Source organism: Vespa mandarinia, chromosome 2, assembly GCF_050613455.1.
Source record: "Vespa mandarinia isolate Hongniang chromosome 2, ASM5061345v1, whole genome shotgun sequence".
Taxonomy (NCBI): domain Eukaryota; kingdom Metazoa; phylum Arthropoda; class Insecta; order Hymenoptera; family Vespidae; genus Vespa; species Vespa mandarinia.
Window position 1 is genome coordinate 11,100,998 of NC_140811.1, and position 19,405 is coordinate 11,120,402.

General features: G+C 37.3%; 1 protein-coding gene across 1 annotated transcript; it reads left to right on the forward strand.

The window, feature by feature from the left end:
- Positions 1-14,510: 14,510 nt before the first annotated feature.
- ato (atonal) lies at positions 14,511-15,311 on the forward strand. The gene has a single exon (XM_035873681.2). The coding sequence runs from the start codon at positions 14,511-14,513 to the stop codon at positions 15,309-15,311; it is 801 nt and encodes a 266-aa protein (XP_035729574.1).
- The last annotated feature ends 4,094 nt before the right edge of the window (positions 15,312-19,405 follow it).

A 19,405-nucleotide genomic window follows, 5' to 3' on the forward strand; every position in this document is an offset into this window, starting at 1 on the left:
AAATTTACGGCCCCGATCGAGTTTCGAGATCGAATTTATTTCAAAAAATCTTGCCCTGTTCTCTTTTCTTCTTCAAATTATTATAGAAATTACATAAGCCTTCATAGATCGAGTAGTAAGTTAAATTTGTAACAAAAGAAAAGCTCTACAGTTTTTATTTTTTTGCAATTGCCACTTTGTTTTCTCAGCTACGCATCGTGAAAGAAGATACGCGAAAGGATCATTTCCGAGGTGAATCCTCGCAGCTGTGTTACCACATACACGTGTTGCGGCTCATGTGTGCTCAATGTGCATGCACTCTTTCCGCTCCTAGCGGTGGGAGACACGTGGCGAAACTTAATTGCAAATTAATCGATCAAAAGAACACTTTCAATGCGTCGTTTCCTTCGATATCGTTAACGGAAGTTATCGTCAAAATGGAATATTTTTCTTTTTTTTATAAAATTTAATTTCACAACGTATCCATCATTTTTCATAAGAATTTCCTGCGATATCTTATTCGTAAAGTGTTTCCTAATATCATTTAATCAGAGTGTTATTATTTTAAATAATTCTCAATTTAAATATATTCTTTGTCTAAAAGTTAAAAAGAATCTATTTTTGGAGAAAATATTTTGCTTCGTTTTCAATGGCTTAGTAAAAATCTATCGGTAATATTACAGATTTTATTGACTATATCGATGCTTCTTGAGATTACATACTTTGGGATAATAATCGCGCTAGTTATGATACTTGCTACCACAAACATCTCACTTTCTCTCCTTCTCTGTCTCTTTTTGGACGATCGACGATGCGTGGAAGAAGAGGATGAAGAAAAAGTTCGCTCTTTTTCGTATAGACCGAGACCAGTCCAGTTAACATTATGACAATCCCCTGCCGGTCGGCAATTACCGGATTACAATGTAACGATACCGAAAGGTGTTAAAACAGGATCACGGGGTCAAAGAAGTCGTAGACGCACACCTTCGAGCTTATAATGAGTTGCGAGCGTGGGCGGACGTTGCTCTGCTATTTTCGTCTTAATATCTTGACGGGATAATTTTCTCCCTTTCTCAGATCTTCCTCCGGTCGCTTGTCAGACATGATTCGTAATACATCGTTTGCGTTATATCAAATCGTGGTTAGTTATATATACACATAATATACAAACATGTATATATGTAATATCTTATTATATTATTTATATAAAATGACATATGTAGATGTAATATCCCCAATATCATGTAAAAACAAAAAATATATGTTTTCCCGTGAAAGTCTTTATAAAAAACTAAATTACATTTATTGTTAGTACGGCGCGTGCATTCACCTTGTGCGTTGCGTTTGCGGCCATGTGTTTGTGCTGTCGGTCAAGGTAAAGTGTTATTTGATTTGTAACCGAGAAAAAGAGAAGAACCATTCGTCTGTAATAACTGTTCCGCCTCTTCCTCAATATATCTGTTTTGATGGCTCAATGCGCGCGTGATCGTACTCGTGAAAGTATGACACTAAACGATCTACAAAACGAATGATTTCGTACGTGCGGTACGTGAAGAAGCTCATCGTTTCGACAAGTTAAATGCAACCGGTAAAAACGTTTCAATGTATTTTACGTCGAGTACTGGCACTTATTTCGTGTCTTTAAACGTCAATATTTTTACACAGACTGAATAGGTCTTTCGCCGTATGACATTTGATTCGATATTTTCTATTTACTACTTGCTTTATTTTCATTTTGATCCTAATCATGAAATAGATATTTTTTTTTTTAAGAAATTATTTATGAGCTATATACTATGCTTTTTTTAGAGATACAACCAACAGTTTACAAAGATCTTGTATTGTTAAGAATCAAATAAGACAGTGTTTCAGAATATGTTTAGTCGCAAGAACGATGTTTACTGCTACTGATGCCCAGTACATTAACGACATTTACAGGTATCAACGTTCCCGATGAGACATCGGACACCGTTTTCATTATGGTTCCTCTCATCAGGGTACATATCAGGGTGGTCCTTCGGTGATCCCACCTATCTCTATACGATCTCTCTTTTTCTTTTTCGAGATGATCACCCTCCTATGAACGGGAAAAAAGTTCTCTGCACTACTTTTCATAAAAGAAAGGGCAAATGGCTGCTGTGAAATCGTCCGCATATAACGCAAGAGAACCGAACGAATTATACGCATCGTGAGTTCGTGGCTCCCCTTTTATGCCTCCTGAAAAATAAGACGCTCCTTTGACGAAACTAATTTTCAGCGAGGATGCATTTTCGAATATGCCAGTGCATATCTTTTTTTTTTTTAAGGATCCACCTGTTTCGCATGAAGATAAACGAAAATTCCAATCGTTTCTTTTTTTAATCAAATGGGTTCCGTACAAGCTTCTTAAGTATCATAAGATCGAATATTCAACCCACCGATAGATCTCTGCTTCCGATAGATCTGCGTTCTCCGGCTGTGAGGATTCTATCGTAGATTTCATTCTTTCGATAACAAGCAAATTAATGTCCGATCGAACAGACTCGGTGATATCTTTCTCTCCTTAGTTTAATCTTTTTATATTTCTTTAAACCATAACTAAATACTTTATTTATTGGATAAATAACTTGTGTATTGTGAAAATTAAACTTTTTACATTTACGATAATTTTTATTAGTATTGCATTATGATTTCGCGATCAAAACTGTGGGTGGCCCACACAACCGTAAACGGATAACTCGAGCAAGTTTTGTCCTAATGAGGGAAGATCTACAACACGCGCTATAGTTTGATTCTCCTTTTTTTTTGTATTTTCCATTCGTCAGCATTAATTAAGCGAGACAAAATAAATGCTAATATCCTAAAAATCTTAATCTATTTTGCGTTCTAACGTGATCACAACCCATGTATACCTCTCAACTATTACAATAGATTCATTTGCATGAATTACGGTAATAAACTAATGATAAAAGTTTAACGACTTTTCCTATAACTTGATTCTAACGAACTTTTCGCTGATTTAGGGTATTTTTCTGAACTGATATCATTAAAATTGTTTGTATAACGGACAACTAAAAATGAAAAAAGGGAAAGTGTATATAGGTATTGTCTTCCGTGGAAGATTGGAAGGCAAATTTAAAATGCGGGGTGGTCTTGACCATCGGCAATAAGACAAAGCCTTTCGAAAGAGTGATAAAACCATGTTGCCCGCCCACGGCTCTCAACCGCCCACTAATATTAGTTAGAACAAATGAGCGGTTCTCTTCGGAAATTTACTATATTAGCATATCAACGATTGTACTAATCGTTTAAACATAATATCACTGTTATTTTCTATTCATATATGTAATTTGTGTCCTTTCGATGGATAAAATAATAAACCATTCATTTCAAGTAACTTTAATAGATAAAAAAACAAATCAAAAACAAATCATGTCATAGTTAATGACTGAAGTGTGACTATAAACAGATGACTAGTTATCGAGAAAGCTAATGTAAAAGTATATCGGTACAAGATTCCAATGAATCAAGAAACGAGTTTAATATATCAAGTGATTAGCCTCGACACAACTACTTCGTGTTTTACTTGTCGATAGTGATCAATCCATCTCTTAAGTCCTTAAAAAAAATCTCTTGTTTTTCTTTTTTCCAACGAACAGGAAGTCGTTAACAGCGAATAACCTAACGAACAAGCATGTTTCTTGTCGTTTATCTCATCGTCTCATTGATTATGTATAATGTTTCAGGGAGTAACAAAAAGGAAAAAAAAAGGACGAAGGATCCGCGGATCGCAAAGGTGCCGGTAGAGTCGATGGTCTGTTAAACGAAGTAGGATCTGTAAATTTCTCTTTTCTCTCCAAGTCCCCCTTTCGTTCGTAATCTGATCGTACACTGTCCACAGATGAAGAGAGTCAGGTAAATTTTTTGTGTAAGAGTAGAAAAGAGAGAAAGGGAGCGGACAAAAAAGAAAAAGAGGAGATGATCTTGGATGTCGCCGTTTCGAAAGACCTTCTTCGCACCTATTTCAACGCGTAGAGGCATTCCTATCGTCGGATCGGATCGGCTGCGTCGTTCCTAAATGCTAGAAATTTTATGGTACCATTTCACGAAGATCTCAGTCTTTTGTTTTCTCCTTCTTGTCGTCCTTTACTATGTCGCCTCCGTATCTGGATCTCGAGAACGATAAGACATCGATCTTCGTGTTCTCAAGACAGGGTAAATCTTCATGTTTTCCTTTTTTTTTATTTATTTTAAAAGGACGAGCAAAACGTTCACGTCACGAGAAAGTCAATTCTTCTTTTCGAACTTGCTCGAATGTAAATCGTGGTTCTCTTTTAGGGTTGACGATTGGGTACCGGAAAGGAAACTCGTTTATTATATAGTTTCCTAATATTAATTTTGAAAAATCCTTCAGAAGAGGATGTCGTATCTTTCTCTTGAGATATAAAACAGTAAGATGGATTTTTATGGATATCGATATAATTTTTAGATTTTAAGAATCGTTTTAGTTTTATTTGATCTAAATGGTTTCTAATCACTTGTGTCTAGATATACATGTGTGTAGATATATGTTTTTATTTTCTGATTTCATTCCTTTATTACTATCTAATATTGTAAAAAACAAAGACAAAGTGAAAATTCAATTGATCTGACGTTCTCTTTCATATGGAGATTGATAAAGGATCGAAAGGAGAACCGTTAATTTGGTTCCTCTTTCCCATATTGAGGAGCATGGCCACGTTTATCCGAAATTGGCCGACGGCTTGGTGAATTTATGGCTGCCGCTCAATTTATGATAGAATGCCAGATTGAGCAGGATAAATGCGTAGTTAGCCGTATGAGTAAAACCAACAAACTCTTTGTGCCATGATACCGAAGGTGTTCGATGTAATGCCGTTGCAACCTCCGGATGTGGGCGGCTCCGATATATTCGGTTCTCTCGTTATCTCTGTATTTTTCTCTTTCTCTCTCCGCCTTCTTCGCACGGCGTTTAGGCCCCTGTTTTATCGTTAAAACTTCGTGAGAACTTAACAAATTTGTCTTTTTTATCAATTTCAATTTCAACGACGAAAAAATAAACATACGAAATAACGAATATACCAAACAAAATTGTAATTCTCATTGCTGTAGAACTAAAATAATATTTCGTTTCAATTTTAACATTCGGATTAGATTAGAAAATAAAAGAAGCTATTTGCTATTTATTATTTACAAGACATAGTTTGCTCAGGTCAATTCTACTAATCTATCTCGAGATATTGAGGCTTATTATTTTACTAAAAAGATCAATGACGTTCGATCTTCGCGATTTCTTTACGGAGTAGCGATCGATGAGGTGTCACAAAGGGATTCAAAGGTAGTCTAATAAGCGATAGGGTGAATGGAAAGCACTCGCGAGCTCGAGCTGCACGGGTTGCTTTTTTGAGGGAGGACCGGGCCATATGGAGAGCATACGGCTAGCAGCAGGCTGCACCCGCTCTCCCTTGAGGGTTTAATCTACCGACCGGGCAAACTACCGTCCAAGGAAATCAGGTATCTACCAAACTTCTTCGCCGCGACTTCCTTTCCGCCATTAACGTCTTTATGTTACGTACGTAGTACGTTTCCCTTTTTTCGGTGAGAGAGAAAGAGAGAGAGAGGGAGAAAGAAAAAGAAAGATAAAGAAAAAAGTTTCGATCAAACGCACGTGCGTGGAAAGACGGTAATCTAGGGATCGATTCGAAGGGTATGCTGGTGGTACGATTAGGTCGACGATTAGGGAATATCTCTCTTTCTCTCTTTTTATTTCTCTCTCTCACTCTTCTTTGTGTCTTTTTTCTTTTTCTCTGACACCTTTCTCTCGCACGTAACTTTTTGATTCGTACGTCCCTCCCTATTTCTTTCTCTTCCTCTGCTTCTCTCTTCATCACTTCTCTCGTACGAAGCGAAGGAAAAGAAGACACGGTCTAGTAGACGATTCGGACTCTTGTCTCTCGCCTGCCAACTGTCCCAGGTGTATGCGTTCGCAAGGAAGAACGAAGAACATAGAGTAGAGGAGGAAGGGAAGAAGGAGGAGAAGGAGGAGGAAGAGGAGGAGGAAGAGGAGGAGGAAGAGGAGGAGGTGGAGGAAGAGGAGGTGGTGGAGGAAGAGGAGGTGGTGGAGGAAGAGGAGGGCGAAGAGAGAACGAAGAAGGGCTGCTCGACCGGCCGGAGGACTCGAGGCGTGTGGCTGGCGCGTGCTGCCAGTCCTCGATTCCGATTCCCCGCCCTTAACTTGCTTCCGATCGTTGCTTCTTCTTCGACCGAACCGTCGGACTCCTCTTCTTCTTCTTCGGTCACGCTTTGAGAACACGCGAGCTATGGCACACACCTCTGTCCCGCTCTCTCTTTATCTTATCCCCCTCTACTTGACACTTGTGTTCTGTCTGTCATCTTCTATGCCTTTTTTCTTCTTCTTCTTCTTCTTCAATCGACGTTCGAAGTTGATCGTATGCGTTAAGTCAGGTGAAGTAAGTTTTATTTATCTACTTCAGGATAAAGTTAATTCGAAATTATGAAATTCAGTATGAATCTTTTAATAATTTCTTCTAAATAATTCCTAATTTTTTTTCTGTCGTGACTTTCTTAACTTTTCGTTTTTAGATGATTTATATAAGGTGTAAAACGTTTGCTTGTTTCTAATTCGCTGGTAATTATGTTAATACGAAATGACTTAAAGTCTCTCCCTGCAGGGAAGGATATTTTAAAGACAATGATCTTTCGGTGAATAATTTGAAAATTAACAGACGATTTATGGAATAATATAGATAAAATTTCTTGTGAATTAACGATAAAGTGAACACAATAAAAATTTATGGATATTTTTTCACGATCTAGGAATGTGAAACATGGAAGCTAAACTATTATGATGGTTTGTTCCTTGTGATTTACGTGCAGACGTTCGTTCATTCGGCTACCAAGTTATCGATTATCGATTTTTACTGTATGCGTGCCGACCCCAGGCGATAATTTAATTCCTAACAATCGAACCACCTGTTATTATAAGCCGACGGCTGACCGTGGTACGAACACTTGACGTTTTCGAGGATTATGCTAATGAATGTTGCGGCTCGCGCGTAAACTGTTTCAGACGTCCGTGAAACCATGAGTGATAATTGACAAATTATGTACGTTCTTTATTTGAAAGTAATGAGTTTCAGATAAGCAATCTAATTTATTCAGTTTCTAATATTGAAGTAACTCATGTACACACTTGGACGTTATTGATTAGTACATTATTTAACCAATTTTATATTAAAGCAAAATAATTATATGAAAATATCTACGTAAGAAGACTTATCAAAATTGATATCCAATTTTTAACAGTAATATGTATAGGATAAAAAAGATACTCGCGCGAAATCTCTTAATCGATCCTCACATTCTATCAAGAGAAAATAATTCAAGTATTCTTGTTTATGATACAACGGCACAACTCGCATCAGCTTTTAACACATAATTTGTTTTTAGACTTCTTATATTGTCAGTTCTCCGAATTCTTGGGGGAAATAAGGGAGAAGAAGAATGAAAGGAAGGAAGGAAACGAGAGGTACGGTAAAAACGTTATAGTACTAATTTGGAACTTTCTCATGCCGCGGATCAATGAGCGGCATCGGCACGCGAGCTCCAACTATACAACATTTCTTCCATTCGGACACGATCGATCATTGGTTCAAAAGCGGTCCCTTTGATAGTTTCTAAGGTGCGTTAGCATTTCTATGGCCAGTCCGAATTGCTGGCTACTCGGCGTTTTTGCCAATGAGAAACTCGAAAATATTTTTTCGTTGCATTCGTGCGAGATCGCTGTTGTTGCATTGTGTTGTGCGAGTATCGTTTAGAACGTTTAGTTCCGTTTATTCCGTCTCCGCTGCTAATAAGACTCGTTTTCTACTGATTGTGAGTGGATCGAAACTCGAGTGATGTGATCTGTCATGTGGAATAGAAGTGATCCTTCTATAAGTTCCTTACAATAGTTTTCATAAGTATACATGATAATTACTTAAGATTTGGTGAATATAGTAATAAAATAAAAGCTACGTCAGGATCCAAGAAAAAAAGTGAAACATGTATTCTTTTAATTATCCCTCTCTTGATTTTTCGAAGAAACGAAAAAAGAAAATTCTGCGTGACGCTAAAGCGGCGTTAATCAGAAGAGGATGGGCGTTTTTATGGGTTTTGGGCGAGAGTATCATCATCCTGGGATACGACCTGGGATTCTGGGATACGACCTTATGCGTTTTCTTGCCGATTGGAAACCCTTTTCCGGCAGAACCTTCTTTAATCGTGCGCATGGATGCCAAGCGCTTGACCGATCGAAAAGTCGAAAAATTATTTTCATTTTTCGATTTTCTCCAGCTTCCTTTTCTTCTTCTGTCGCGAGCACGCGCGACCCATTCTTTTGAGTTCGGAAACATTCTCAGTGGGCGTGGAAACGATACGAGTAGATCTTTTTCTCACAGTATATATTGGTGAAATTTTTTTTCTCAATGGCGCGCAGCGAATTTTTGAAATAAGAAGAACATTTTCTCTTTTTTATCTTTTTTTTTTATTCTATCGTGCTTCTCGTTTTGTAATTGAATTGTTCTTTTGAAAGATTAAGGTCTAAACGAACGAACGAAGTTCTTTGTATATTATGCGGGACCACACAAGTCGCTTGCACGCGCATTAAATTTTGCATGCAGAATTCGCGAACAATCAACCGGTAACGTTATATTCAATTTTTGCGTTATATATTGAATATTAAGCAGTCTTCGCATCCTGTTGCCCGCTATTTCGAGATCGATAACGTTCGCGGAGTATTTTATGGTTATCATATTAATGTGCATTCTTGATTACGTTACTCCTCAGAAATAACGATTTTTTTGTTCATTGGAGTTTATTTTATTCTTAAAGCTTAAAAATCCGTAGAATCATTCAATAATTTCAAAAATAAACATATGTAATAATTGAGTATTAGTCAATTTTTTGACATTGAAACTTATGCAACAATTGTCATTTATTATCAATTACTTCACCCTAAATAGTTCAATCTAATAGAATAGAAAAACCGCATTCCATTAGATTATTGTAATAGTATAATAATATCTAGATTTCAATACTATGTTAACCATGCTGCTTCCGCGCCATTGAGAAACATTCAACTGTTTAGATATATGCAGTCTCGTCAGAGACTTTAACGTCGGTTGGATCATCTTGGAAAACCCATTTGACTCGAGCACTATCATAATAACGAGCGACGTGTATCAGAGCGGTAACCCCTTCATTTCTAAACTATGATAAACTACCACTCCTTCTACCGCCAGGAATTTGACTCCATGATTTATGCTAATACGACGAACCTACCTCAAACTAACCTACGCTAAACGCTCTATTAGGCTTAAGTTAATTACGACTACCTTCTGCGGTTCTAACCAACGAAGATCGTTACTATATTACAATACATATATTACGTCCGTAACGACACTGAAGTTCTGTTTTACCTTCTTTTTTTGTAATGTTAAATCACCGGGCCTTGTGTGGCCACGCGTCGTGTGTAATGGGTCCTGCTTCTTTGTTTAAATAGCTTCCTATGACAACTGGATTCTATTTTGTTTCTCTGTAGTTAAATATCTGTTTTTTTAATTACGTTATTTTTCTAATCATAAAAATATTTCGTACTATGAATTAGAAGTAAACAAAAAGTAAGTTCTTTAGAAGAAGCGCAAAAAATATCCTGGTAGCTGTTAAAAAACAGATGTACATTACCAAAAATTGAGGTCTATTGGTGTCTCCAAACGCGAGCACGTCCGGTGGTGACCACCGAAGTGAATGCTTCGCATCGCCGTCGGCGCCTCTTATCCGGCTAGGGCGACCGATTATGGACAATAACTTTATTTCACGGTGAAACTATTTTCTTTTCTCTTCGTCCATTGTTGTCCACCATTCTCCGCGTCTGATCGCATCACGTCGCCGCCTAGTGATTTGAGCACATACCGATATGCCATTTTCAGGCTGGTAGTAATCGCTAATCGTCCGAAGCTTTCAGGGAAATGGAGCAGCAGCTCACAAACTAGCTATCCTACTTTAAAAGAGGTTACGACTTTTCTGTCCCGAATCGACCACCCCTACCAACCGACAAACGATTCGTTGTTTCCTAATGTTGTTGGTTTTTATGATTTCGACGAATGCGTGTGGCTCTCTTTCGAAACCGCAAGACTGACTTTTACGATCAACATCGAAACATGGTTGGTAAGACGATCGTATGTCAAAGACATATTGGGCTATCATCTTATAGCTAGACAAGCAAGACCAATATGTTTGAGAATTGTTTAACGATAAAAACGAGAACTTTTTGAGAATTCTAAACTAAAAGATCTAGGATCTTAAGTCTAAATATCATTGACAGTAAAAATACTATGTATGTAGTAAGACATTGAAGGGAAGAAAAGAAATATGCATATATCATCTTAACTATTCTTAAATTATCTAACAAGGTTAATAAGTCAAGGTGTTCAGTCCAACAAATTTGTATCTTGTTACATAGGTAAAGAGAAAATATATCTATCTAGTTATTTAAAAGTAACTCATTTAAAAGGATCGACAAATTCCTTTTCACAAAATAGTCGCGAAATATATCTCCACCTGTCGAAAGTGTCTGTTATTATCATAGTTAGTTTAACTATGGTTCTGCGAAACACGCAGGAAAGATACATATGTAGCGTCTTGAAATGACACGTCGAAATCGCGGCTGGGATATTGGTCTGAAAACGAAACTAGACACATTTTGGATGTATCTCGTGCCGAAAATAAGATTTCCTTTCGCTTCTCTGTTATTTATCAATCTCAGTTGGTTATATGCGTCTCTCGTTTATTATTTACTATCCGTGCCGTTATTACTAGGTTCATATCACAAAACATGGATAAAAGAAACTTGGAGAACGAAAACTGACCCCACGCTTCTTCTTCTACATTTCTTCCTTCTTCTTCTTCCTTCTTCTTCTTCCTTCTTCTTCTTCCTTCTTCTTCTTCTTCATTTCTTCCTTCTTCTTCTTCTTCATTTCTTCCTTCTTTTTCTTCTTCCTTCTTCTTCTTCTTCATTTCTTCCTTCTTCTTCTTCTTCCCATTTTCGATGAAAGATAATTCGAAAACATCGCATAGTAGCACGCTTGTTGATCTTTAACAACGTATAACGATGGCTCCCGCGACGGCGAACCGCACCTCGAACGACAAAATGAGGAATTTCAAAGCGGAACCGGATAATGCGATAATTGTATTCCGAGAATCAGCGCGGCACGCATTCTCCTTAACAGGGGCTCTACGAGTCTCCATCCTCTTCTTCTTCGACCGTCTGACACGATGGTAGACACGGCAAGAAAGAAACTACAACTGCTCGATGAAACGAGAATCGGTTTGTTCTCGTGTCTGACAACATACCTCATCTATTTTGCTATCTTTGATAACACGAAATTTATTCCTGAAATGTATGACTCGCTGATACTTGTAAATTAAAGAATAAAGAATTAAATTTGATATAAAATATTTTACATAGTTATTAAAAAGATATTTATGGACTGATAAATCTTATTATCTATGTATGCTAGTTCTTATAACATTTTTATTGTCAATTGAAAAAAACGATCAAGAGTCCTCTTCGATCACGAACTATTGATCTTATTCTTCTTGATTTCTCGTCGGACGTGTTCGTATGTTTTTAAAATCACGTATTTCAGGGCCATATCGGCATGTTTCTCCTGATGAATTATTGATGAGATGGGTAAATTCGTCAAGAAGAAAGAAAGATCGAAAGCAGAGAAAGGAGGAGGAAAACAAAGAACGAAAGAAAAGTAGAAATAAATGTTAATCTTTGAAATTCCAGACAGTCCGTTCTGGTTTAGAATTTTTCCGCGATGGCCATTACATCTCTATTGGTCGAATGCATATTTATGGAACAAAATGTAGATCTTATAGCATATAAATGGCAAAGATTGACTTCGTGGAGGGCCGAGAGCTGGTGCGTCATACGGCGCACTCATAAATTAGCTCTACTTGGCGGCTAACATGTTATTTGCCACCGAGCTCCACAAATGAGTTCACTTTGTATTTAATTACTGGACTCACGCCCAGGGCGTATCACCGTGGCTGGACCCACCTTGTTTCGAGCCGCCTCCGACAGTATTTTCTCATCCTTTTCTCTTCCAGCATCTTTCCATTCCCATCTCATATGGCTTTTTTCTTCCTTTCTTACTTTATATTTTTCCTCGCAATTCTGATTGAAATTTAAGAAAGTAAAATTTTTTTTATAATCTTGATTATAATCCTTGCGTAAAATATGTTTTTCCTCTTTAAATACTTGTTTACTTTATATTTATCACAGATTGTAATGAAAAGAATTTATAAAGATAACAAATTTGGAAACATTTACAAACTGAATATATATGAAACTAACTGACTATATCTTGTTATCTAGCTATTGTATATCTTAAAAATTCTTCTTAAGAATCATACTCTTACGATTTCTAAAAGACTTTTTGCTTCTATTGTACTCTTCTAATTTCTAAAAGGCTCATTTATAGCTTCCAAAAAAATGCTATTCCGATGTACATCCCGGTTGTTATTGTTCTTACATTAGAGAGGCTGCACCGAGGGTCTATGTTGAAAATGTTGGATCCTTCCGATGAATTCGACCGAGCTAAATCGACGGCATGTCAGAATGGAGCGGGTTGAGCGAATGTTTCGGTCTGAAAGCACGCAGGTAGACGAGAAAGGTGGGTGAAGTTATAGCTGTACGGGGCAAGGGCGAGCGGTGGGACTTACGTTTTGTGGTCCTAATTATTGGTTCCGCCACGATTCTATTCCAAAACGAGATGATATTAAATGAAACCGATCGATTTTCGTATCACGCCTGTCTAAGCAAAAAGATAGATCTCGCGAAGCTACGCGACGATATCGATATGAAAGAAGAAAGTTCATAAAATCGGCCGGTCAATTTTTTTCTCTTAAGAAGCGTCTTTCTTACCACCTGTATAGGTTTACTCTTTTCAAGTCGACAAGGAACAAGGAAGAATCATGAATTTGCTAAGAAAGGTAAAACAAGAAAAAAAAGAAAAAAGCAAGGAACAGTTATCGTGGACAAATCGCATAGGCTTTTCTTAGGAAGCTCGTGGCTTCGTTGCTTGCGCTCGTTCACGCGCTCTCGTTGAAAGTGTACGAAAAAGTACGAAAGGTTTTTAAGTAGAGGATTATCGTTCCGCTACTTAAGAAGAATTTTAGGACGGCGTTCGGACGATCTCGAAATCCAAGACGGCTGTGTCCCTCGAAGGGGAATGACAGAGAGATCGGGTTGCCTCGAGACCACCTTCATGCTCGCCACAAACTTTATCCTACCTGTTTTCGCTAATTGAGCGAGTAAAGATGTAACTGGACCTTACGTCCCTAAGGTATTTGCACCCTTTTTGCAAGATACGATCCTCGTTTCTCTTCTGAGCTCGGTGAACGCAAGAGATGGACCTGTACTCTGTGGCTCGGTCCGAGCCATCGCAGCCTGTGAGCACCGAATTCTTCGGAGGTAGATTTTAACCAATTTATAAGCATTCTTTCTTTTTTACGCTACCAGAACTAAGTAGTTACACTAAGATTTTCCGTAAAACTAATAATAGATATCTTGTTAATCCTTTTATTTATAAAAATATGAAATTTGTAAGTTATTCTTTTTCTTTAGGCAAACTTGAATTAAAGTCTGATTAAAAATTGATATAGTAAAGTTAATCACATATTGAAAGCACTACAATTTATTAGCCTATCAGTAGCATCTACTCTTTATTATTTTATCGATATTAATATTTAACAATTCTAGCTACTATCTTTTGATGAAAGTAAAGGATTTGATTCATCTGTATTGAAGTGAGAAAACGATCGATAGACCGTGAGAATTTCACACGAAGAATTTCATCGGGAGTCACACGATCTATGCAACGAGTAACGAATATCCCAAAGAAGATGGCACTCTAACACAGAAAGAGAGAGAGAGAGAGAGAGAGAGAGAAAGAGAGAAGAGAGAGAGAGAAAGTGAGACTTTCCGAGAGAACGCAAAGCCTACATTGACGATCTCTCTTTCTTTTTCCTCCCTTCTCGTGTAGCCATCGTAGGCGCCGGGCCACCTGTTGCGGTATCCGAATGCGTACAGGGCCTGGTCCGCACTTAAGAGTTAACTAAAAATGTGGTGGGGATGTTAGACGTTCTCCGATTGGTTCGGCGGCACGTGCTCCACAAGGGTGCCTGCTCCTCGAATGCATAAAGTCCCTGGCGCGCTTTCACAAGACTTCAGAATCACCCCGAGGGCCGACTCGGTGTGTACGCGTTTAAGATTATCGGAAAGGTTTTTGATCTCGTGGATGGTACTATTTTTTCAATTAGTGTAATAAAAAAGAAAAACTTTAAATTTTTTGTCTCTCGATTAGACTGAATTATTTATTGATAGAAGATCTAGGATCAGTGCAAACGATCAAGATCAAAGAGAAGAGGAGCTTTCAGTGTGATATCATACTGATTCTCATACTATGGAACTTCAGGAAATGTTTCGTTACGGCTATATGTTTCCACCACGCGAGGATGAAGTCGAAACATGTACGTACTTGGAATTACCGAATTATACCAAAACAAAGTCTGGCTTGCCTCCAGTGAGCACTTTGACTGTACCTCGTTGCGTGTTATATGAAAGTAACAGAAGCGACGGCTGGCACACTCCAAGCCCTACGGCGAGTGTACGATCCGTCAGTCCTGCTACGACACTCTCGATTTCTTCGGAACCAGAAATTAATATAATCGGAGGTCCCTCCTATCGTCTTTTATCCGGGACAGCGGAAGACCAAAGATATACAACCAAGAGAATGGCTAATAGTACTGGTTGTGTTGTTGGAAAAACACGATCCTCGCGTTTGGACACCGTAGATCTTGGAGAAGAATTGGATGTGGACGCTGATGGGGAAGCTGAACACGATAAAGCTCAATCCTGTCGTGGAAGCGTCATCAGCAACTCTAGTGGTCTTTCGGACAGAACAATGGATGCTGATAGCGAAGACAATGAAGAGACAAGCGACGGTCCTGATTCAGTCGGTAATCCTACTTCTTCTGGACGAGATACAAGGAGACGAGGCAAATACGTTAGCTCTACAACGGTTAGGAAACGAAGACTAGCTGCCAATGCCAGAGAGAGAAGACGGATGCAGAATCTTAACAAAGCTTTCGATAGGTTGAGAGCTTATCTACCTTCGCTTGGAAATGATAGGCAGTTATCCAAATACGAAACTCTTCAAATGGCACAATCTTACATCACGGCGCTTTATGATCTTTTACAATAACGATCATTTGATAGGAGTTGCTTCATCTTGAATTTTTTTTTCGAATTTTTAACAAATTAGATATGTATAATATCAATCAAATTAATCGATATACTTTGTGGCAAACGAAAATATCAGTATTATCTTGAACAATAGGGTATCGAATGATAATGAATTGTTTTTAAAAACGAGATCACGCAGGTAACATTACGCGTACAACCTTTCTACAGATATCAATCATATCCTCTGTATATACTATCACCCACCGATAACTTGTATATTTTGTACGATAGTCTGACTAATTAAGCGATAAATAAAACTAATTAAACGTTGTATTATATAGCATAACATATAATTTATTGTAATTGAGATAAGTGACAAAGAAGAACAAAGTGATATTTTTGTGAATAAAATTTTTCCAGATAAATTAATTTCATCTTGTAAAACTTTCCTTTTTCTCTCCTAATAATTTTAGAAGAAAATTTCACAACACGAAGTTCTGAGTTCTGCGAAGAAAATCAATTTCCAATAAATTTACAGGTACAAATTAATGAGTTTCAAGAAAGTCAAAGAATGTTCGATCAAGAAAGAACATCATCGTCATCGGTGGTCCAGCCGTCATACGAAACCAGCGCGACACTTTGGTGCCCGGTTTCATCGCAATTTGAGAACCTGCAGTATTCTCTTTCTATGACGATGACGATGACTCCTTTTTCACTCTTTCACTCTCTCTCTCTCTCTCTCTCTCTCTCTCTCTCTCTCTCTCTCTCTCTCTCTCTCTCTCTCTCTCTCTCTCTTCCGTCTTTTTTTCCTACTCTTTTTGTATCCTCTCGCAAAGAATGTCTCTTTTTCTCAAAATATTTAAATTTTCAAAATATCACTTGTGTCTATCGTATAAGCAAATCTATGAAGTTACATTCTTCTTTTAAAAAGCTTCAGGGTGACCTCGTAACACGACTTTATGTGATTCCGACAAATTATATTAAGCCGATATTTTAGAATATCTATCTAAAAAGATGTAGAATATCTAGAAACGAAGTAAATTTCTCATTGTTTTAAAAATGCAATCAAAATTGGTTTCCTATTTATCTCGATAATATCTAATTTTGATTAACTAATAATTTAATATTAATAGAATTATGTAATAACTATTCTTCTTGCAATTCAAAATGCATCGGTTAACGATAACGGTATTAATAAAATTTACGACACTAGGAACTCAATGAGTATCTTTACACGACAGAAGATATAAATTAAACGAAATGATAGACCCGTGATTTTGAAAAGCATTGAAAATTACCATCCAAATGAGTTACTACATGGGAAGTTGTTGGTATTCTGCTTTTACATAAAACTACCGCTGTTCTTTTCTTTTTTTGAAGGAATTTTTAAAGTAAGAAGTAAATTATAATATCTCCGATACAAGAATATCCAATAATTATCTTTAGATAATCAGAATTATATCGTAAATAATTTATGAGTATTTACAAGTTTCCGCAAGAAATTATAACTAATTTTAGGAAAATCTATACATACTTTCATTGTAAAAAAACAAGCGAGTGAACGCAAAAAGATCTTTCGTAGAAAGTCTACACTTGACTTCAAAGGTTGAAACGTGGATATTCCGATAAAGCGGGCTATTCGATGTGACCGTCAAACATTCGACAGGAATATCGGACCACCCTGCCTAGCAACGATCCCACAGCCGTGAGCTTCAAATTGAACGATCGATCTTACCTCACAGGAGAGAAAGAAAGAAAGAGAGAGAGAGGGAAAGAGAAAGGGAGAAAGAGAGAGAGAGGAGAGAGAGAGGGAAAGAGAAAGAAAGAGAAAGATATTCTGCAACTCCTGCGCGAGTTTGTCGCGCGAGAGAATAGCGGCTTGTTGTACGTCCTCGTCGGAAGTCGACTGATTTATATGTGCACCGAATCGGTCGCTTTGTAATACTCGGCCGAACGTATAAGTGGATGCGCATCGTTTCGCTCGACTCCTCTTTACATTTTATTTTTTTCTTCATTTCTTTCCTTTATAGATTTGTCTGCTCTTGTTTACTGTGAAATGAAATTTTGTGCGACCTAAGCTGAAATCGAATGGGAACTATTTTGAATTAGAAAATTAGAAAATTGAAAAATTTTATTTTAAATCACTATTAGTGATCATGAGTTCATAACTTGTTTTTGCAATTTCTTTTGTGAGAACCATTATATTTCCTCTTCTTCGAATTGATCTTCGAAAGACTTTTCTTGACGATAACAGAAAAGAAAAAACTCCTATCGTGTAGAATTAAAAATGCAAGACGGATATCGCAAAGTGAGATCAAAATTTTTGATCGACTTCATCCGATAAAACCAGATACATCCGGCGTTCCTAAAGAGGTGAATAAGAAAGAGGAAGAGAGAACACACACACAGGTGCAGTGATGGAGATAGGGATTCGGCTGAATGCGCGCTACCGACAAATTTCAACGGACCGATTATATTTATCGCTTGATTCCAACCACAAGATTACATTATTCTGATGCTTAATGCGTTACGCCTTAATGCGGTCTCCTCCTTCGAGACGAGACGACGTTAGGTATTTGCGGAGAGTTTAGGGCTACTCGTGCAGCGTGCTTAACTTAAACCGCTTCTCAAATAAAGCAATCTCCACGATCAGACAACGATGCGGCGTCGTTTGTCCTCTCGTCCTTCTCACTCCAATCCTTTTCGTCTCTTCTCTTTCTCCCTTATTCTCGCTAAACCACCCTCTATCGACGGAAGTATTTTGACATTGGCGATCTGGTCACTTGCTTGGAAGAGCAACTACCGTTCTTTTTTGCAAAGCGATATCGTGATGAAGCTCCTTATATCCTTAAATAATTAATTGTTCGCTGGAGTTATTTACATTTTTTTATCTTTGGAACCCTACCTTTCTTAATTATTTCTTTTTCTCCTTTTTTTCAGTCGAAAAATCTTTCAATGATGGCGAACAATGCCATTAAAACTTCCAAGAATACTATAATAAAGTGGAGATGATCAAACATATTTGGCTATATTTAGAATTATTTTGTTTTTATTTAGAATTATTTAGGTCGTATAAACTACATCCGATTGTTTTGTTAAAAGAAGGATACTTGAAAAGCTAACTTTTCAATTCTCTCGTACTATTATCAAATTATATTTGCTTTTCTTTTACGACTTTCCATATTTCGCACTTAGCTCGAGTATACTTTTTTCCTAAAAAATGTTTACTTTAACATTTAAGTACTAAATACTCCGTTAAATATTTTATTACACTGTTATTATATAAAAAAATTTGCCAGCTTCCTTGGAAAATAAAACAACATACAATATTGTTGTAAAACTTTTACACAAAAACTTCCAATTCAACGCTCGACGTGAGAATTCGCAATTCGTTCTTGTAATCTCCTAACGCGCCTACGCAATAAGGTGATCCTTACAACGGGAAGTCTATTGAATAAAAGGAAAAGCTACTAAAGGAGATCGAAATCAAAATCAGAATTCTTCCGTGTAAACTTCTTTTATGCTTTGTCAATATGACAGCAGTCCCATTCAGTTTTGACTTTCGATGCGTGTTCCCGCGAATACTTCCGGATTATAAAACGCAGGTAGATGAAAGGTCGATCCCAACGAATGCAACCAAAAACACGACCGCTTTTGTGCAATGCCTCCATGATTCTACGCGTCCGACTCTTTAAGCTCATAAATCGGTAAAAGATCCTGATTTCGATTCTAGGTTCTCTCTTTCTCTTTTTCTCATATTTTCTATTTGTTACTTCTTAGAGATACTCTTCTCTTTTCAGAATTATCCTTCTATTCTTTCAGGATACTAAAACATTCTTTATATTAAGGAAGTCGCTCGATAAATATTGTTTAAAAATAAGTTTTTCTTCTTTCACAAAAATATGAAATGAACCTTAACACAGGAGAACCATTCTTTTCCTATTATACACTATTATCTACTTACGCATTTAATTGTCTTCCGTCTTTCTTGCTTGGAAAATGGTGGAACGTTAGTACGGCGGCAGACTCGAAAACGCGCAGAAAAATCTAATGATCAAGGAGTAAGGGAAGTCAAATTGATGGGAAAGTGGGGGTTGACGAAGCAAGCCAAGG

Bases quoted from the DNA above. Each gene is read 5' to 3' on its own strand.
- ato (XM_035873681.2), top strand. From the start codon at position 14,511: ATGGAACTTCAGGAAATGTTTCGTTACGGCTATATGTTTCCACCACGC.